Genomic DNA, 23,470 nt, shown 5'->3' on the forward strand with positions numbered 1-23,470 from the left:
TGTGAAAAGGAACTTAAAAACATTACAACAAGCAGTGAACAGAAGAATCTAACTGACACAGAGAACAAAGTGTTAAAGGAGTTATCAGATAACTCCGAAGTTAGAATAATGAAAGCAGACAAAGGGGGTAAAATCATTGTTATGAACACAATAGATTACAGTAAAAGAGTACTAGGTATGCTAAAAGACACTAATAACTACTGTAAGGTCACAGCAGAATTTGTCCATATCAGTTTCAGAAAGATAGATGTTCTTCTGTTCGATATGTTTTGCCAGGGAGAAATAGAGAAGGTAGATTATGATTTTCTTTTAGTAGAGTATCCGACTATGGCAAACTTTTTCGGTATACCGAAGTTACAGTATGGTCTTGATGATTTATCTTTTAGGCCGATTGTATCAGCTAAAAACTCAAAAACAGAGAACATTTCTATTTGGCTTGATAGCATACTAAACCCTGTAGCACAAAAGGCAGAATATTATCTCAGGGACTCTTGGCAACTTTTGGAAATTTTGGGAAGGAATAGAACTTTAGAGAAGGATGTGAATTTTGCCACATTAGATGTCAAGAGTCTTTATACCTCTATAGATCAAGTAGAAGGCATTGAGTACATGAGGGAACATCTTGTAAACAATACAGACATGAGTGGTCACAAGGTTAACACATTATGTACCCTCATGGAAATAGTACTTGAGAATAATTTTTTTAGATTTAACAATGTACTTTACAAACAGACATCTGGAGTAGCAATGGGGGCCAGAGTGGCCCCAGCATTTGCTAATATAGTGATGTCCAGATGGGAACAGAAATTTCTAAAACTTCATTCCAGTTTTGGAAAGGTGTTGATGTACTACAGGTACATTGACGATTTGTTCTTTTTGTGGAGAGGTGATCAACGGGAATTTACCGATATGGTAAATGATTTAAACACAACCACAACATTTCTAACATTCAAAATTGGAGAATTTGGTAGAAGTATACACTTTCTAGATTTAGATCTTAGTATTAATGATACATCTGGTAACATCATAAGCAAGATTTATAGAAAATCTTGCTTTACAAACCTATATCTCCACAAAGCCAGCCTACATCCTTCACACATGAAAAAGAGTGTTGTGAAGGGACAAATGATTAGGCTCAGCAGACTAACTACACAGGACTTGGTATTTCAGGAAGAGTTATTACACCTAAGACAAATGTTTCTAGTGAGGGGTTACAACTTAAATTGGATTAAAAAGTTAGAAAAGGAAGTTAAAAAACTAAGGGAAGGTGTAGCAAAACCTATACTATTATCCACAGATATATTTGTAGAAGTACCAAGAATTGTTCAACAAGAAAACACTAACAAAACGGAAGGGGATTTAAATATGTTTTATATAGCATTCCCACTTCCTATAGTTAATGAGTTAAAAGAAATCAGAAATATCATAGAAAGAAATTGGAGGATCATTTTGGGCAACAAAGAACTAGTTAGTTGTGTGGGAATCAGACCACAATTCACCTACAAAACAGTCAATAATATTAAGAAAGTTTTGGAAAAAACTGACTCATCTTTAGTGGTTAGGACCAGAGATTTAATTAAAAAGGGCACTTACGCATGTACCAACTGCAGACAGTGCAGATTCCTTAGTAATAGTTCTTTTGTCACCATGAAATATTTAAAAAGAACCTTCTGGGCAAAGAAATATTTCAATTGTAACAGTGAGTGTGTAGTCTATTTGGCCTCCTGTGTCTCCTGTGAATGTTACTATGTGGGTAAAACTGTTAGAATCCTGAAGCGAAGAATTTACGAACATACATTAGCCATAAAGAATAAAGACAAAAACAATGCACTTGCAAGGCACTCTTTGTCTTGTAGTGAATTCAAAAAGTTCGAATTTTTCGTTTTAGACCACATAGAAAAAATGTCATTCATGGGGGATGTGAATAATAAATTAGAGCAAAAGGAGGCACTTTGGCAACTACTGTTAGGGGCAGATCAATATCCAGGCCTAAATGAAGTAATTAATATAAAATGTTTTTTGATTTATAGGTAAAATAGTATGAATGAATAGAAATATAAGTGATAATGATGTGTATGTATATATTTATGAGTATTACTTGTACCAAGTTTTTTATCTTTACAAGTAAGTTTACATCAGTTTATTCAGTCACGGATAAATGTTTTTAAGTTTATAAACATTAATATAACTGTCAGCATTACAGTTATATAATGCTTTACAATTTACATGAACATGTACAATATTGATTAGATATAGTTTATGTTAATAGGAAATTCATTAGGAGGCTAACAACAGTTTGAATTTTTTGTTTACACAATATAAAATCAGTTTAGATGCTGTGAATAATAAGAATACATTAGACAATAACATTTTTAATGTTAAGAAGTTATTTTGTAAACTTTAAGATAGTATATTGTAATATATATACATATATATTTTTTATATACTTTTTATATTTTTGTATTAAGCATATATGAAATAATTATGGAGACTTCATGACATCATATCCTGTTTAAGGGTTTATAAGACATGTGTTGGGGAGGGCACATGTTTTTGTTTCTGAAGAAGTTCACGTTTTTTTAATTAAAGTGAAAGAAAGCGCTAAAGCTACATCAGCCTCTATTGTATCCTTTGTTCACCTAGCTGTGTTGAATTTTTCATTTCAAAGTTGCTTTTTTTCTTTTAAACTGTTGCAAACTGCTTGCTACAATGTAGCAAACAACTGTTACAGTTTAGACCACACACAGAGCAACACAGTACTCAGGTTTGACCAGAAATGCGATACTGGCTTTTAAAAGCTGGTATTGCATTAGTGTTAAGTATCAGCTCACTGCATCTCCCCAAACGCTTTGTGGTCAGGACATTTGCCCCTCTAGGCCCACTTTAGCTACACTACCACTCACAGACTGTTTTTTTTTTTTTTTTTTGAGAAAGTGAGGCCACCATATCTCTTAAATATTTGCATCTCTCACAAACAGAGTTATTTTTGTTTAGAAAGAGTCTATTGTCTCTGAGCATAAGGCAATTACTTTACGATACTTAATGCTATAAGCCTGACAACAGAGGGAAGCCAAGTAGGCTGACTTTCCATTTTGTCTGATGTAAAGTAAAACTTGATTTGATATTCAGAAAGTTGCAGACCTTAAATAAAATTGAGATTTAATATCTATTGAGATAGTTAAGGATGGTATTGTTGTAATAAAGGAATGTCATTTAGTTAACTGCATAACTTGGGGTTTAAATGCAACTGTGATATGCACAGCACATGAATCTTGCTTAACAGTAGGACTGAGCTCATTTGTAGCAGCTGTAGTCTAGGTTATACAATGTAGTGCAGCTTGTTGCCCCTAGTGGCACTACATTGTACAAAAAACTAGCCCACAGCCTATTTATAGCAGCTGTGGGCTAGGTTGCATAATGTAGTGCCACTAGTGGCAACTATGAGCTACTTGTTCAGCTCTGAGTACTATGCAGCTATATTACTTGCTGCACCAGTACATAGCAGCAGCCTATTTACTAATAGAAGTTGGTAGGTTGGACTATATTAGAAAAAGTTACAACTGAAAATGCTTGCACTTATGAAATGTATGTTTTAACCATCTGTACTAAGTACAGCTCCTTGCAATATAAAATAAAGAAGGAAAATTAATGAACAGATATTAAACAGCTAAAGCTCTAACTGATAAAGCTTATTTCCCCCAAAACTGCAGCTATTACCATCCTGCCAGTAGAATAACCTCTATAAGCCCTAGAATACTCCCATACTAGAAATAAACTGGCTGTTTGCTGTAACTTTGAAAAGTAACTAAAAGCACAGGAAATAAATGCACCAAAACTGATTAATTCAATTAACAGCACAGAAAACACTTGAAATGTAGCACAAACTATAAATCAATATAAATTATACATATGACTTGAAATTCAAAGACAGCACAGTAAAATACAGAAAACAATAAAAAACATATGTAACTGTTTTAAATAGCAAGGCACAGTACAGAATCAACATGAATTGTAGAGACAACTGTAAAATGACTGATGTCAATTAATACCTGTAACGTGAAATTAAGAAAAAACAAATTACAAATTCAAAAAACAAAAACAACAGAAACCATTCAAAACTGCTTTAAATACCTAAGGAACATTAAGCAAAGAAGAACAAATGTATTTCCCATTTAATGGATGCAAATGAGGTCAAAAAGTTACTTTGATTTTTAGCTTGTGCACAGGAGCACAGCTTACATGAGCCTTTGAATAAGACAGCAGTGGCTCCTCCAGTCTTGCAATGTAAAATAAACAGGGACAATGAAAGAACCAATACAAAATAGCTAAAACTCTAAGCAATAGTGTTACCTACCCCAGAACTACAGCAGTTAACATCCTGTCACCAAAATAACTACTACAAGTTCTATATGACTCACACCTGACCAAAATTGCCTTGTTTGCTGTAACTTTGAAGAATGACTAAAACACAGCAATAAATGCAGCAACATTTATTAATTCACTTAAAAGCATAAAACCCACATGAAATGCGATGTAAACATTAAAGGAACTTTGATTAATAACTGTAATTTAAATTCAGCAAAAACACAGTCAGAGTGTAGAAAAATGTCAGAAGTCATTCAAAACTGTTTTGAATCACTAGGCATTGTGCACAACTTAATTGAAATGCAATGAAAACATAGCTAGGTGACCTTAAGTGCAGTAGAATAAATTCATACCATGTTTATTGTATGCAAAATGGAGTCAAAGCACTACTTTGTCTTTTAGCTTGGGCACAAAGTACAGCTTTCAAGAGTCTTAGACTAAGACAGCAATGGCTTCTCCACTCCTCCAATATAAACTAAACAGAGAAATGAAAGAACCAATGAAAACAGCTAAAGCTCCAAACAGTAATATTTATTTCCCCCATAACTGCAATGATTACAATCCTGCCGCTAGAATAACTACAACAGTCTCTAGGTGACTCACATACCTAGCCAATACTTGGTGTTTGCAAATTTGAAAAGTGGCTAAAAAACAGCAAATAAATCCAGCAGCACTGATTATTTCACTTAGCACAGATACCACTGGAAAAGCAATGCAAACTCTAAAGTTACTTCACTTAATAGATGTCACTTCAAATTCAGTGATAGTATACTACACATGTAGAACATGACAAAAAAATCACTCAAAACATATTTACTTAGCTTGGCAAAATACAGATACCATTTGAAATGCAGTACAAACTTTAAAATAATGTTATTTAATGGCTGTAACTTCATATTCCGAGAAAATACAGTATAATGCAAAAAAATATATATAGGAACCACTGACAACTGCACTAAATGAAGTCCAAAAGCCACTTTTTTTTGCTTGTATGCAGGAGGTCAAGCTTGATATGAATGAAGATAAACATGCAGCGATATCATGGCTGTGCCATGAATTAAACATTCTTTCTCCTCAAGGCATCACACTAATCATATATAAATCTAAAATTCAGTCACAAACCCAAAAGATTGTCAGGCCAGTTTTCCATGATTCTGCCAGACAGATTCATGCTACTTCTTAAATTGTGGGGTCTATATTACCAGATCGAATGTTTAGGTTATCGAACACCTAAACATCAAACTGGTAATACCGAAACTAAAAACCACGAACGGTGCAGGAAAAGAGTTCCATTGGTCACAAAAATCCCTGAAAAAACAAATTTAAACCCAAAGTCACCCCCTGACGTGGGGGCTGGTGCCCCCCCCAACTAAATTTGCCAACTCCAAGATCGCTCTACAGTGACAAAATGGCAAAATTCAGCTAACGGCCAAGGGAATTCTTTCCCTGCGTTAAATCGGCAAGTTGCTGTTTTTTGCTTTTGGTATTATCAGTTCGATGTTTAGGTGTTCGATAACCTAAACATTCGATCTGGTGATATAAACCCAAATTGTGGCTTCATTTTGCAGATGTTTAAGTATGTTTTGTCTGACATTATTCTAGAATGCACCCCATCCTAATTTGCATGGTTATACGCATGTCACTTCCCAAATTATCTCCTTTGCAAAAGTGGTAATTTTTTCCCTATTTTCTAATACTGAGATGGGGGTGCAGTTGTTGAAATCTTGGAGGTTATCAGGACCTGATGGGCTTGCAGCAGAACTGTGTTAACATTCCCTAAATACATCGTTAGATTTGTAACTGTGTTTCTGTAATTTTCATAATAATATACAGTGCGCCCATTTTTGTACTCAGGGTTTTAAGCTGTTTATATGATTTCTAAACCAAGGAAATATCTTTTTTACTATAACAACCATTGACTTGTTTCAGATATGTGTACTGATTATAAACTTTAAATACCTCTGCTTTAATATGTTGGCATAGTTGATTCTATGCTTCATTTGTCCTAATAAAATAGGGTTTATTCTACATAGGCAAGCCAGTGCTGATGCATGTCAGTCATGATAATTTCACCTCTTGCAAGAATTAACTCTACTGCTGTGGTAATGTTTAGAAAAGAGCTGGAAAATGCCTTAACGTTCCCTATCGATTTAATGATTTTGCACGTTTCTGATTTCTTCCAAATGTTCTCATTGATTCATTCTCAGTAGTAAAATTAGAACGGTATATTTCCTTCTATCCTCATCAGATGTAGCACAATGTAGGGATTCCTCTATTCCCTGTTTTGTTAACATTACTAGCTAAAAAATGGCCAGTTATGTTATTGGATTTGAAGGTGAATGGAGAGATATCCCCATATCCAAGGGCATAGACAACAGTTTTGGAATTGTATGACAGCTTCTAGAATGCATTTTATCCAATCCCAGGCAGTTCATTTTTGGGACAGTGCACCATCTTACTACTTAAAATACAAGAAAAAATGACAGGCTTAAGAAAAAAAATCAATTTATCCAATCATGTATACCTGGATCAATATTTATAAACAAATCTTGTAGAAATAAACCATTATAAATGTGCCAGTTTTTAATTGAACTTCAAACATGCATCATCACATGAAATAAATTAAAAAAATGCTTTCCATGGTATACCTAATGTTTAAATGACTTAAGCCTGTACCCTCATCTCAGTGAAAAAAAAATCATATGAATTTACTGCCTATTTGTAAGTCAAACAGTACTAGAAGTACAAGGTCTGGGGACCTGAATTTTGTCTGTGACTTTAATAGAACACACTGGAAAGACAGATATGTGTCCCAGAGACTGCCCCTTCTATGGAATAGGTTCCCAACCATGTGAAGCTGAGTTTGTCTATTACCCAATTTAAGTTCAACCTAGACCAGTGGAAGGAGAATAGAAAATTTACACCAGGGCTGGCACCCAGGTCCTTTATGGGCAGAGGTAGCTTATACGTTCTTGACCCTTAATATCCTATTTGGATACAGGACATCATTATTCTTTCAGGAAAACTTGGCTATGCTTAAAAAGCACCCCCCCCCACATCATTAGCCCAGTAACAATTTATAACCATTGCTTATTAAATTCTGGTAGCATTTACATATGCAACACACCAGCTGTCTGTAATGTTACTGCTCTTTATTTATTATTTCCAGATAGAAAGTATTTATATTAATGTAGATAAAATTGAAGCTTTGAATATAGGACTTACTCACTTGGTAAGTTAAGGTTCATAATTTGTTTCAATAATTTTCTGTTGCTATGAAGTATTTGGGGGTAAATTTGTAATGTAAATTAAAACATGACAAATATATTGCAGAATGAGCAAGCTGATAAAATTCTTGATCATTATTTACATCGATGAATATATTATGACATCAAAAGCTTGGTTTTTGAAGTTATACAGACTCCCCAAAATTGTGTATGTGCATTAGGCCACTATGGTTCTACATCTCAAGGCAGATTAGCTTCTAGTGTTCTAGACAATAGAACCTATTTAGTCTCCTCTTAAACGAAGAAGGCAGAAACAAAAATTAGGGAGTCATCCGCTTCTCTACAATCAAGTTATTTACTCAGGCTAGTCATTTCAGTATTATAAGATTACTACTCAGGACCACACATATATTAACTTGGAAGAATTTAGACTCTTCCCTCCTCCCAGGTAAATTCCAAATGTGATGAGAATCAATGTTTGTAGCTGCTAAGGAATCTTAGGACTAGATTATTAACACACTCTAGTAGATGCCCATTTCCCGAGTATTCGCAACAAGACTCCATTCCTCTGCTTTTCTTTTAAAATGTGTATTAATGTCATTGGGATGTATTCCTTGGCTTTGACTTTCCTAACAGTCACACAGATTTTTTGATTTTGCTAATGCAGAGAACACAGTATCATTTGGAACACTGGTAAAAATCTGGAATTTCTTTCTGTGTACAGTTTGTTGATAAGTAACAGATTGTATCCTTTCAAACCTGAAAGCTACATTTACTGTTCTTCCCAGGATCAGTATTCTTTAGTCCTGCTGTACCTTGTTTGTCTTCTAAACTTCTCTGATGGGAGGAGGTTCCTTTACTTGCCCATCCTTTAGTAATTCCGTTTGTACAAGAGGGTTCCCTCCTATCTTCTTTCATTTCCCAGGTGGTAAATTTTAATGATTCACAATGCAGTCTTCTCCATTTTACAGTAAGAGATCAATGTTATTTTAACCCCACAATCAGCTAGGGATTTAACAACTTTGACTGTCTTTCAATCAAATACTTAAAAATATTTTTGAATATTTTTGCATCTTATAACCTTTTCTCACTTTCCCACACCACCACCACAACCACCACCACCACAAGCAGTTTTATAAGTCTGACCATTTGGACATTTCCTTGGTGGTTTTGGTATTGTGGTTTCATGTGTTCTGAAGTTGGTTGATTCTGTTTTAGGAATTTTTGAAAAAAGCATGTCAATGTATCTGGAGCTCAAAATCATTATCTTTAAACCTTAGAGTGATACCTGTCCCAGAAGAGATCTATGTTTCTTAATTTTCATTATAATGGGATCCCCTAATATTTTTAAGAAACATATAACACCATTTTGGAAAGGTATTAAATTCCCACCTCCAGCATAGTGGCACTTCAAAGTGGAATCACATTATCTTAGAGAACGGACCAGTGTTACAACTGTGAAAAGACAGTCTACTTCTACTTAGTAGTGGATACAGGTGAGGACCTATCAGGAGTTTTCCAAGCCATAAACTGAGTGAGTACAGAGAGACACACATCAATCAGCCAATAGCCTGATCCCCGGCAGATCTTTTAACTATTTTAGAAAATAAATCCATGCCTTTAATAAAATGTGCCCCCTTCTAAATGTATTGGAGAATTTAACCTGAGCTGGTCCTAACATTTGTTTTTTAATTATCAGATGCTTGTGACAGAAACAAGCTTAAATGTATTATATTACAACTTGTTTATTTCTGTTTCTCCTTTCTCTGTTGCTATCTGGTGCAGATCTTAACTAATCAGAATAGAGTAAGAGTTTTAACTCTGTTGCTTTATATGTTGCATGTGCAGATTTCTGCCTGGCAGTCAATTTGTTTTTGTATAGTGATATCAACAGTTAAACTGTTAATTGTAAGATCTGATTAAAAGGCTTGTATGTGCTAATAGCAGTATTTTTATTCTAATATAATAAAATGTAATTTCCAAAATAAATAAATGAATACATCTATAAACAGACAACAAATAACATTTTAAAAGTGGTTCTTACTACCTCTACAGAGTACAAAATCAGCATCAGAACCTCCACTTGCACCTCCCGTTTCTGAAGAAGAAGATGAAGAAGAGGAAGAAGAAGAAGAAGAGGATGATAATGAACCTCCTCCCATTATAGCACCTCGACCCGAGCACACAAAATCTGTGAGTTTTTTTCCCTATTTTGTTTATCACCTTGCTTTTTCAAAGTATTATAATTTATGCTGTGGTTGGAATGAGACTTTTACTATAATATTCTTTTGGGAAGATATTATAGTAATGACTTTTAACTCCAAATCTGTGCAAGAAAAATAATAATGTTCAACATATTGATCACTGCTTTAGTAGCCTTAGCTATATGGGTTATATCCTGCAAATAATATAAAAGCCAGCTATCTTCTAAAGCTTCAGGGCACCTTCCATGTGTCCAAACCATTATTCAACTTGAGCTGAGCTGACTATAAAGACAGGTTTGGTCAACAAGCCCTTCAGAGCTTTCCTGCCATTGAAGAGAATGTTCCTCCAAAGCTTTTGAGGATCGATGGTTAGCTTGTGTTGTTCCTTTGCTGGTGTCAGGTAAGTTTCCTTTGGGGAAAAAAACTTCCATTAAAGAAATGTTGAATAACACTTTCCTGTTAAGGAAAGTTATTTTAAAGCTAAGAGTTTGTGTTTAATTTTCTAGCTAGTTTAAAAGTTGTTTAAAGTAATTGAAAAACATTTCTTTCTGGAAAGAAATTGTGTTTATTTAACCTTTTGGCACTGGCAAAATGTGTGCTGTTTTCCTATCTTAAAACCAGAATTAGACACACAAAAACTCAAAAGTCCACAAGTTGAAGGAAACAAAGACCTCGATCCACACCAAATTGTTTATTAAGCGCTTAATAAACAATTTGGCGTGGATCGAGGTCTTGGTTTACTTCTACTTGTGGATTTTAGTGCTTTTTTTACTATGTTTTTATGTGGAAAAGTGACTTTTAAAGACTTTTTTACCAGCTTTTGCTACCTGTTTTGTCTGGGAAACATGCACCATGTTTGGCTTGACCTTGGAGCAAACTGTCAGTCTGATGGTAGGTCCTTCTTCCAGACACAAAAAGAAAATGTTAAACAAAAAGACTTTGTCATCACATCAAGCCAGACGCTTGCCTCAGCTGTAGGTGGTTGACTGTTTTGTGGCCATTCTTTGTACCTCAGACCATTCATCTTTTACCCAGGATCCCTGTGATACAACACCTACAGCCATTATGAACTGGGAGTTAGCCACATCTCCTATAATGTTTGGGTCCTTCATTGCACCAGGGAGAGCCACTGTTGTCAGTGCTGGGAGAGGGAACAGTGACGACTTCCCTGTTGTGTCAGAATGTCATGCCCATCCCTGGGAAAGCTGCTGCTGTCATTAATAACACAGTTGGCCCCATTTTTTCCTGTCAAAATGAAATAAAAAATACATATCTACTACTCAAATTTCCTTAGACAGGCATAGTCTACTAAGTCTGACTGAGGGTTTAATTCAGGCTATTGTTCCTTCTTATAAAGTAATTGTGGTAAAAGAAAGCGGAGCACCTCTTTCCCTAAGAGATTCAAGATTCTGAATCTGGACATTAAGAAGGGACAAATACAATGTTTTCTCCTAAGATTTCTGATTCAGACTCAGAGCTGTGCTTTGTTTCTGATTCCCCTTTGAGTTTTCTCTTTCTCTGAGACTATTTCCAGAATGTACCAGTGTATTTAGTGGGAGAACACTGAGGTTTCTAAGTCGCACAGAAAATACTATGAGCTGTTACAGAAGAATTTTCCAGAACCTTCATTCATCACCCAATTCTGTCAGCTCTGAAGGATTTGTTTGACACTGCCTGCAATTTTCCTGACAGTCAGACTGCTGCACTTAAAAAGGCAGCTAGAATGTATAAAGTTACTCAGCATTTTAAATTTTTATACCGTCTTCCCAAACCCTACCCAGCAGCTATAACTTTAGTTAATCCTACTACTGCTAAACATTTGGTTAATTTGACAATGATGGGATAATTTTTGATAAGTATGGGGCAAAGTCTATGCTTCTGCAACTTTGATTTTTAGAATTTTTAATTGTCAAGCTCATATGTAAAAATTATGTTAATTATGAAGGTATGAGGGATGTTTTGCCTGCAGCTTCTTCTGTGAGGAAAAATATGCTCTAAATAATTTAGTTTCTTCTGTTGTTCAAGTCACACCTCATTTTCTAAAGTGTGTGTATGACTCAGTTGATACTTTTTCAAGAGCTATGGTAACTGGTATTGTTTTGAAGAAGTTTGCTTGGCTTCATTCTTTGAACCTCCCAGATGATGTGGAAAAAATGAGATTTTAAATTCTGCTTTGGATAGAGAATTTTAGTTGTTGGCTCCTCTGTTGCAGAGGTTATCAGAAAGTATGACGAAAGGGGAAAGTTAATACACATGACATTTGAGATTTTTCAGTCCTCCTTTTCCAAGTTTTTGAAGGGATTCTGTAACCCCTCATCCAATTTTGGCAAAAACTAAATAAACAGTTTCAACAAAATGCAGGTAAACTGACTTTTAAGAAGAAATGGCAAGAAACTCCCAAAAATAATTCTTGAACACCCCATAAACCAAAGACAGTCCAGAAAGTCAAAATGACTATTTTAAAGGACACTGTATCCCCTTCCCATGCTAGCCGTCCCTTTTCCATTTCGGAAAGTTTCAATCTCCACTTTTCTGTTTGACAAGAGATATTTTTAGACAGATAGGTTCTGAACATTATCTATCAAGGTTACAGATGGCAGTGGGAGGAATCCTTCCTTTTTCGGGAGTAATTCCCCCATTCTTTATCACATGCTGTCTGAAGAAGTGATAGAACCAGTTTCTTATTCCCAGCTTGGGAATATTTTTATTCAAGAATTTTTTTTGTGACAAAGAAAGCAAATGCTTGGAAACCAGTTTTGGATATTTCTTTCATACACGTGTTTGTAATAGTGCCCAAGTTCAAAATCCTTTCACTTCAGAAGCTGTTACTTCTCCTTCTCCAGTCTTGTTTCCTGCTAGCACTAGATTCATAAGATGCATATTATCACATCCCCATTCATTGAGACTTCAGGTGTTTCTTAAGGTTTTGTTTGTCTGGATCATATTATCATTTCTCTTCCTTACCCTTTGGACTGTCCACTGCCCTTAGTGTTCACAAAGTGAATAGCTGCAGTTATAGCTCATTGCAGCCAACAGGGTGTCCACATTTTTCCATATTTAAATGACTTGCTTATCTTTGTAGACCCTTTCAAAGTGTTAGGAATCCCTCAATGAAGTGAGAAATCTCTTTCACAAGCTGGGGGTCCAAGAGAACATTCAGAAGCTTTGTTTGACTCCATCACATAGGATTGTGTTTCTGTGATGTCAGCTAGACACCTCAATTCAAAGAGCTTTTGGTCCACAGGAAAAATGGATCTATATCTAGATCTACTTCTAACATTTTACTAAAATGGATTTTGGGTCTCATGGCATTTGTGATTCTCATGATACCCCTGGCAAGACTCCACATAAGAAAGAGATATAATGGCATTTGAAGTCTCTTTGGTCCCAGCACCAATATTCTTTTTGTCTTTTCAAATCCCATTGCTGGGGTTTGTCAGAAGAAAGAATCACTTAATGGGGACAGCTAATTTCACTAAATCTAGGTCTCCCCTTTCTTCCTCCCTGCACTTGGTCATATCATATACCTCAGACTTTGCTTGGGTCCAGTTTCAGGAGAGATATAAGCACAAATTGTCTGGGACACCAAGGATACATACAAGCACATATCTATAAAAGAGATGATTGCCCTGATCAATGCACTTGACTCTTTGAATCATCTTTTGTCCCCAGGATCTCTTCAAGTTGTTACAGATAATATGATAACCATGTGATACATCAGCAAGCAAGTGGGAATCAGGTCTTGCATCCTTTGCAGACTAGGCAAGTTAGCCTGAGATATAACTTTACATGACAATCTACACGCTCCCTACATTATGTGTGGCAGACAAGCTGAGCAGAGCAAGGGCAGACCCTTAAGAATGAAACTAGATTGCAGGGGGGGTCTTCTAAGATTTGATCCATTTGTGGGGAGTTCCTCAAGTAGACCTATTTGCCCTCTGTCAGAACAATCAGTTGGCTGTATTGTGCTCTAGGACTCAAAATAAGAAGGCCTGGAAGACATTTTTCTTTCTTTGGACAGGAATGTCCCTGTACACTTTTCCACCATTTGCATTGATATCCCTGGGTACTTCTGAAGATTTTGAAGAAATTCCCAAGATCATTGTGGTGGCACACTTCTGGCCAGGCACCATTGGTTCCCCTTCATTTGGAAATGGCCAAGGGCAATCATCACAAGCTTCCTCACAAAATGGAACTACTCACACAAGATCAGGGATGTTTGATACAACCAGATCCCAGTCAACTTCAGCTGACTGCCTATATGATGGGGTCTTAATTCTCTTTATGCATCTCTTTACTTGGGATGTGCAGCAGGTACTAATGGAGGCAAGAAAGCCTGCTACTAGAAAATCATGGTTCCCTTTATAATCTCAAAATAATGAAATCTCAGATTTCAGTATCTCAAAACCATAAAGCTAAAATAAAACTGCACTGCATACACAAACACAACAACACAAATCAACACACCTATACTACATATAAGCAGGGGTGCAAGCCGCCCTGCACCCCCATGTGGGGGGCTGTGCCCCCCCCTACTTATATATACTAACTCCGAGATCCCACAAACATGAAAAGACAGCAAACTCACACCCAGACATTCCACAGTCCCTCGCACACACACACACACACACACACACACACACACACACACACACACACACACACACATCATAGATATACAACCACCATCACATCCAACACTTACACACTCATACTTTCACCTGCCTACCCTAACCCTCAAGTGCAACTTACAAACACACTCACATACATTCAAACTCCCACCCAAAACCCTTACAAAGCACTTAGTTACCTTAAATCACACCTAAATCCACACGATACTGTACACCATCCAGACAAAACGCCAGACGTAATGGAGCTTAAAGCCATAACCGCAAATTTGAGATATTCAAAGTCATGACTATGCACTTTCACTATTTTAAAAATTCGTCTTTATGGTCTCGGGTTACTGAAATTCGAGATTTCAGTATTTTGAGATTGTAAAGGGGAACCGAAACTCATATATTAGCAAATGGAAAAAGTTTTCTAGTTGATGCCAACAACAATAACCTGCACTCATTCAGAGCTAGTTATTCTTTGGTATTATAATATTTGTGTAAGTTACTATCCAGTTGCCTTTCTTACTCCTCCATTGAGCTTCATGTATCAGCCTTTTCAGCATACTTAACCATGGATCATCCTCTTTAAATGCTTTCTCATGTCAAAATGTTTTTTGAAAGGTGATTTGCATAAAAGACTGCCGAGAAAAACAGTGGCTCCTCCTTGGAATCTTACTTTTGAGTTACAGCAACTAACACTTGCTCCATTTGAACTAGCTAACCTGACTGATTTGAGATTCTTAACAAGGAAAACAGTTTTACTGATGGCTGTGTAATCTGCAAGGAGGGTATCTGAGTTGCAAGTTCTTATAGTGAGTCAACCCTACCTCATTTTCCACAGAGACCGTTTTTTTGAGAACTAATCTTTCTATGCCTAAAGTAGTATCCCAATTTACTTTAAGCCAAACTATCCACCTCCCCATTTTCTTTCCTGATCCAAAAAATGAGGATAAAGGATACTGTGATGTCCACAGACGACTCCGGTACTATCTTAAAAGAGCTAAATCTTTCAAATCATACGTTCATTTGTTCATTTCTTGTGAAGGCAAGAAAAAGGGACAACCTGTGTCAAAACTGACTATTTCCAAATGATTGCCTAACACATATTACCTTTTGTCATACTCACCACAACAAAACTATTCCGGGCAGGGTTATGGCATATTCTGCCAGTAACTTGGCTTCATTTATGGATCTTTGGAAAGGATTGGATATCTAGATTTATTCTAGAAGCAGCAACTTGGTCCTTTGTGCATACATTTAAAGGCATTAATAACTTGATAACTTCTCCAGGTCCAGATCAGGATTTGCTAGGGCCACTCTTCAGGGGCTTCTGGACCCTTCTCCTTTCACATCCCAAGTGTCGTAAACTAGGGGAATCTACACATATAGCTAATGCTGTTACATCATTGACCAATATGATGAACATAGTACAGTTGTATATGTAAACTTACCATAACTGATTATGTTTGAATGATCACTAATGCTGCTGTAGCTACAACCTCTCTCGCACCATCCTGTTTTTTGGTGTGTTTATGCCAGGATGTCAACATGTTTTTCTTGTTCCTAGCAATGTCCTGCCAGGGCTCTGTCTCCCTCTGTCTTTCTGTTGACAGGAAAGTTCTGAAGGGCTTGGCACTCAAGCTTGTCTTTTAGTCAGTTCAGCTCTATCTGCAAGAGTTTAGGTGTGTGGAAGGTGCCCTGAAGCTTTGGAATCTGGCCTGCTGTTATGTCCTTGGCAGGATATAACCCATATAGCTAAGGCTACTGCAGCATTGACCATTCAAACATCTACTGTTATTGTAAGTTTTCTTACACAGCTGTACTTTCTTTTAGTATAAAGGTGTTTTGGTGCCCATAAGAACCTATGAAGCATACTGATTCTATGTATTAGGAATCGTAAAGTTTATGTGGTATACAGACAGAAGACAGTGAACATGTGCATTCCACTGAACAGTGTTTAATATGTTTTGCATATAAAAACATCATCTTCTAAGATTGGAAAGGTTAACTGTGTGATTAGAAAGATAGGAGTAAATGTAAATAAGTGCATTTTAAGTATAGTAAAAAAATTGTAAGGTTAAGTCACCAGAAATCACCATAGAAGATGAGAGAGGTATGCTACATAGTTAATACTCAGCTGCTAATGGTCCGGCAGTCTCATTCATGTTGTTTTTATCACATTCAGTTTATGAAGGTACATGGTTGCCCATTGATTTGAGATTAAAATGATGTATAAAAGGACATTGCTGAAAACAAGGAAGAATGTACCTTTGTTGACATGGCCAGTGACCTACACCTCATTTAGCATTCAGGTTGGTTTTATCAAGAGGATGTGTGGCATACCTCTCAACCTCTTAGTGCAAGAAATCTGGACAAAGCCCAACAAAATGAGGGGATAACGTCCCAAAAAGATGGACATATTTTAAATATTGCTCTTATAGACTTAGAAAGTTGTTAGAGTAACAGGGCTTGTTTTAAGAAAGATTTGAAGTCTCACACTCAAATGTATGCTGTTGTTAAGTGACTTCGGTCTTCAGACCATCCCAGTGATTTGCCAGAAAAACGCAAATTTTATGAGGAACACACCAAAAAGAAAATGAGCCAAATATCTGGACATTCTGTGAAAATCTGGACAGTTGAGAGGTATGATGTTTGATCTGTAGCACCTTATCTCCCCAGTCATCTTTTGAGTATATTGTTTTACCAGTTGATTTCTTCAGCAGGAGATAAGTGTTCTATACAATATGGTAAAAAACAAGAAAAGTGCAGTTCCACAGCTGATAAAAGATGAAATTCCAGATCCAGTGTAGTCAAAAAATTTAATGAAAAAGATGAGCGCTTTCACAATTCAAACAATTGCTTCTTCAGATCACAAAAAGACCAAAAAACCACAGGTTTAAATACTCCATCAATTAACAATAATTAGTCATGTGATATATAAAACAGTAGTGAATGGGCTCAGGAAGAGAGCTATTTAAAAAGACAACCACAGTAAAAACATCCTTCATAAAAATCATATGTATAAACAAGATACATAAAAACTGTTAAAAATTCTACAACACTCTAAATGACCTGAAAATCTAGATATATTTAGATATATTATGTTAACTAATGTAGTATAAATATTATATTAATTACTTTCTCAAACCCCTGTTCTTTAATTCTGGTTTGAAACATTTCTTCTCTGGGGTGAAATGATGAAAGCATTTGTTTTAAGAAATAGTGAATACAGTATACAACACCTTGACCTTATATGTTTTTTGCTGGAAATGACTCTAGAATACAATGTGTTTATTTTTGAGCACCATTATTATTTGCAATTGGCTGGCATAGCTATGGGCACTCTTTGTGCCAATAGCTGTGCCAACTTTGTAATGGCAGAATGGGAATCTCAATCTATTAAAGGCCTAATAGGGAAGAATATAGCATTCTTTCGTCATTTTGTAGATTTTCCTTTTATGGAAAGGAACTGAGGCAGAACTTTTACAGTTCTTTGATTATGTGAACACAAGAGTCAGTTTCCTGAAGTTTACTTTTGAATACTCTTCTGAGTTTTCACATTATTTGGATGTACAAATGCAGCGGGATAAAGAAAATGGCAGTATTTCCACAAATGTTTATAGGAAAGAATGTCATGCATCATCTTACCTGCATAGAGATAGTATGCATCTGGGACATATATTCCCCAATGTTATGAAGGGACAAATGTTAAGTACCTCAAGATTAACGGTTAATGATATAGATTTTGAAGAGAGCTTGGTTAAACACATTAAAGATTTTGAACATAGGGGTTATGATAGTACTGAGATTCATAAAATGAGTGAAGTAGTTGGGAAGGAGAGGAAGAATCTTGGTAAACCTTATTTTTCCTCACCCCAGAAAAGAAATGTTTCAAATCCCAGATTTAGAGACAGAAATTTTTGTTTTAATTTAACATACAGTAGTGAAGTCAATGTTTTTAAGAATATAGTTATAAACATTGGCATGTTTTGCAAACTGATGAAAATACAGCTGGGATTCTTGGAACTAAGCCCTCTTTTGCTTACAGGAATAAAAAATATTTAAGAAGACAGTTGTTACCCTAAATATGAAGGGCAAGATAAGAACCATATGCTGACAGGCACTAAGAGATGTGGTGCTTGTAATTTTTGTACCAGTATAAATGAAGATCCGAGTTTTATACATCATGACTCTGAGCATAAGTTCATGCTTAAAGCAGATTGCAACACCAAAAATCTAGTATATTTAGCTAAGTGTATGACATGCAGAAAATGTTATGTTGGCTAGACCAACAGACGTCTCCGTGAATGGGTAAGAGACCATTTATATTGTATTAGTAAAAGATTAGAGTACAGTGCACTTGCTAAACATGTAGCACAGGAAAGGGATCAGCATAAATTTGCCTTTCAGGTATTGGAGGTTACCAGGGCTGATATGAGATTAGGTGATATTATTAATAACACAAAACGCAATGAAACTAGATCGATTCTTAGACACAGAGTGCATAAAGCCTCCGGGCTAAATGATGTAGCTCCCCTGAAACCAGAATTAAAGAACAGGGGTTTGAGAAAGTAATTTTATATAATATTTGTACTACATTAGTTAACATAATATATATATATAAATATATCTAAAAAATATATTTAAATATATCTAGATTTTCAGGTCATTTAGAGTGTTGTAGAATGTTTAACAGTTTTTATGTATCTTGTTTATACATATGTTTTTTATGAAGGATGTTTTTTTACTGTGGTTGTCTTTTTAAGTAGCTCTCTTCCAGAGCACATTCACTGTTTTATATATCACGTGACTAATTATTGTTAATTGATGGAGTATTTAACCCTGTGTTTTTATGGTCTTTTTGTGATCTGAAGAAGCAGTTGTTTGAATTGTGAAAGCGCTCATCTTTTTCATTAAACATTTTGACTACACTGGATCTGGAATTTCGTTTTTTGTCAGCAGTGGAATTGCACTTTTCTTGTTTTTTACCTGTTGACTGTTTGGTATTGTACAGCTAACCGTTGTGAGGTATTTATATTTTCTTGACTTGTTCTATACAATATGTTTAAAGTAGGCTGCAGATGCCATCCTTCAAGAAATGTCATTTGTTGCACATTATGCTGTAATGTCATCTGTTGCACATTATGCTGATGTCTTCTGTTGCACATTATGCTGTAATGTCATCTGTTGCACTTTATGCTGTAATGTCATCCATTGCTCATTATGCTGTAATGTCGTCTGTTACACATTATGCTTTAATGTCGTCCATTGCACATTATACTGTAATGTCGTCTGTTACACATTATGCTTTAATGTCATCCATTGCTCATTATGCTGTAATGTCGTCTGTTACACATTATGCTTTAATGTCGTCCATTGCACATTATGCTGTAATGTCGTTTGTTGCACATTATGCTGTAATGTCATCCGTTGCACATTATTCTGTAATGTTGTCTGTTACACATTATGCTTTAATGTCATCCATTGCACATTATGCTGTAATGTCATCCATTGCACATTATGTTGTAATGTCGTCTATTACACATTATGCTGTAATGTCTTCTGTTGTACATTATGCTGTAATGTCATCTGTTGAACTTTATGCTGTAATGTCATCCATTGCACATTATGCTGTAATGTCGTTTGTTGCACATTATGCTGTAATGTCATCCATTGCACATTATTCTGTAATGTTGTCTGTTACACATTATGCTTTAATGTCGTCCATTGCACATTATGCTGTAATGTCATCCATTGCACATTATGTTGTAATGTCGTCTATTACACATTATGCTGTAATGTCTTCAGTTGTACATTATGCTGTAATGTCATCTGTTGAACTTTATGCTGTAATGTCATCCATTACACATTATGCTGTAATGTCGTCTGTTGCACATTATGCTGTAATGTCATCTGTTGCACTTTACGCTGTAATGTCATCCATTGCACATTATGCTGTAATGTCGTCTATTACACATTATGCTGTAATGTCTTCTGTTGTACATTATGCTGTAATGTCATCTGTTGAACTTTATGCTGTAATGTCATCCATTGCACATTATGCTGTAATGTTGTCTATTACACATTATGCTGTAATGTCGTCTGTTGCACATTATGCTGTAATGTCATCTGTTGCACATTATGCTGATGTCTTCTGTTGCACATTATGCTGTAATGTCGTCTGTTACACATTATGCTTTAATGTCGTCCATTGCACATTATGCTGTAATATCATCCATTGCACATTATGTTGTAATATTGTCTGTTGCATATTATGCTGTAATGTCATCTGTTGCACTTTATGCTGTAATGTCATCCATTGCACATTATGCTGTAATGTCGTCTATTACACATTATGCTGTAATGTCATCTGTTGAACTTTATGCTGTAATGTCATCTGTTGCACATTATGCTGATGTCTTCTGTTGCACATTATGCTGTAATGTCATCTGTTGCACATTATGCTGTAATGTCATCTGTTGCACATTATGATGTAATGTCATCTATTACACATTATGCTGTAATGTCGTCTGTTGCACATTATGCTGATGTCTTCTGTTGCACATTATGCTGTAATGTCATCTGTTGCACATTATGATGTAATGTCATCTATTACACATTATGCTGTAATGTCGTCTGTTGCACATTATGCTGATGTCTTCTGTTGCACATTATGCTTTAATGTCGTCTGTTGCACATTATGCTGTAATGTCATCCATTGCTCATTATGCTGTAATGTCGCCTGTTACACATTATGCTGTAATGTCATCTGTTGCACTTTATGCTGTAATGTCATCCATTGCACATTATGCTGTAATGTCATCTGTTTCACTTTATGCTGTAATGTCATCCATTGCACATTATACTGTAATGTCATCTGTTAAACATTATGCTTTAATGTCGTCCATTGCACATTATGCTGTAATGTCGTCTGTTGCACATTATGCTGTAATGTCATCTATTGCACTTTATGCTGTAATGTCATCCATTGCACATTATGCTGTAATGTCATCTGTTACACATTATGCTGTAATGTCATCTGTTGTACTTTATGCTGTAATGTCATCCATTACACATTATGCTGTAATGTCGTCTGTTGCATATTATGCTGTAATGTCATCTGTTGCACATTATGCTGTAAAGTCATCCATTGCTCGTTATGCTGTAATGTTGTCTGTTGCACATTATGCTGTAATGTCATCTGTTGCACTTTATGCTGTAATGTCATCCATTGCACATTATGCTGTAATGTTGTCTGTTGCACAGTATGCTGTACACCCTGCTATTTTCAGCTTGAGATATGAGATGCTGTGGCAAAAGTAGTCAGTGAAATTAACTAGGATTTTAACAGCATTACTGAGTTAGTCAGTCTGTTAGTTCATAAGGTTGGCACTAGACCTGGAAGACTACAGATTATTCAGGTGATTCATGTACTAAGTAGGTGTATATGAGTCTGACCTCCTTTTAATTTCTTATTCATCAATGGTAAGTAACAGAAAACCTAATAGCAGGACTGGCTTAACTCTAGTGAAAGAGGCTGACTTGTGTCATGGAAAGTGTGCAAAGGTGGAAATAGCATCCATCTACGCTTTGGGCATTAAATAAATCTGTGATTCTACTGTGCAGCATAAAAAAGAATGATTTCTATAAATGAACAAAATCAGTTGGTCACATTATAAACTGAGATTCTCTTTTTACGTATTGAAGCATGTGCCTCAGAATTCTTTGCAATGTATTCTTTGGTTATTTTATGTGAAAATTCTTCCAGTGGGATCATCAAACATTTACTCCATTCTGTGCTTCATAAGCACATTAGTTCCTTGTAAACAGACTAAACTATGTTAATCAAAATTCGACTTTCAGTTTTCTACAGTTTTTTTTTCTCTCTCTCTCTCTCTCTCTTTTGTTTTGTTCTGTTTCATTTGAGTTTATGTTCAGGATTGCAATTAGTTCAGGTCATTTTGCTCTGGACATTTCGGTGCTGATGTGTGTGGATGTGGTGACAATGCACTTCTCATTTGGTATTAAATATATACTGCTGTTATGTCTGCAAATCCAAATGCTCATATCAGGCCTGAGCTTAAGCTTATACATGCAGAAGGATTGATACATTAACTACTTTTGTCTAATATTTTAGCAGATACAAATAAAATTAAGAACTTAAGTCTGTCTTTACTAATATTCAACTTGAAATTGAAAAAGGAGAGTGGAGGACAGCTTTCCTGGAGTTGGCCATATCCCTATGAAGCACACGAATCTGGGATTTCCAAGCCACTCTTAGAACCTAACAACACTTGTAAAAATGTGTAGAAACAGGCAACCTGATGTCCAGATAGTCAATACTAACCACAGGAAACAAAGTCCAAGTTTCTTCTTTAACGTAAAAGTGTTTTATTTTTCAAAGACAGCGTTTTGCGTGACCCTGTCACAGCTTCCTCAGAAGAAGACAAATAAAACAGCTAAACTGGTCTGTTCAAATACTCAGTTAACAGGAAGTGACAAATAATTGCACATCCTGCACTAATTTGTCTTAATTAAAAATAATAAATAAAATCATGAATAGTCATAAAAAACTCCATTGAATTATCTATAAATATTGTGTGATAAAAAACATCATAAAAATATTCTTACTAGTAAATGTACTAGTAAGAATATTTTTATGATGTTTTTTATCACACAATATTTATAGATAATTCAATGGATTTTTTTATGACTATTCATGATTTTATTTATTATTTTTAATTAAGACAAATTAGTGCAGGATGTGCAATTATTTGTCACTTCCTGTTAACTGAGTATTTGAACAGACCAGTTTAGCTGTTTTATTTGTCTTCTTCTGAGGAAGCTGTGACAGGGGTCACGGCGAAAACGTTGTCTTTTTGAAAAATAAAACACTTTTACGTTAAAGAAGAAACTTGGACTTTGTTTCCTGTGGTTAGTATTGACTATCTGGACATCAGGTTGCCTGTTTCTACACATTTTTACATTTTTAGAACCTAACAACACTTCATTAAATTTCCATTATAAAATACAGAAGATCCTGAAACTAAACAAGAGA

At 35.6% G+C, this 23,470-nt stretch overlaps 1 protein-coding gene across 4 annotated transcripts in view; it reads left to right on the forward strand.

Moving 5' to 3' along the window:
* Positions 1-23,470, forward strand: part of LOC122815412 (serine/threonine-protein kinase PAK 3) — a 1,296,647-nt gene that overhangs the window by 904,721 nt on the left and 368,456 nt on the right. For all 4 annotated transcript variants that reach the window (XM_044087883.1, XM_044087885.1, XM_044087884.1 and 1 more), the window contains one exon: positions 9,648-9,785. In XM_044087883.1, coding sequence (XP_043943818.1) covers positions 9,648-9,785 — 138 coding nt within the window. The remainder of the gene's footprint in view (positions 1-9,647; positions 9,786-23,470) is intronic.

The sequence above is a fragment of the Protopterus annectens genome, chromosome 11.part0, assembly GCF_019279795.1.
Source record: "Protopterus annectens isolate FY-2018-M chromosome 11.part0, PAN1.0, whole genome shotgun sequence".
Lineage (NCBI taxonomy): Eukaryota > Metazoa > Chordata > Ceratodontiformes > Protopteridae > Protopterus > Protopterus annectens.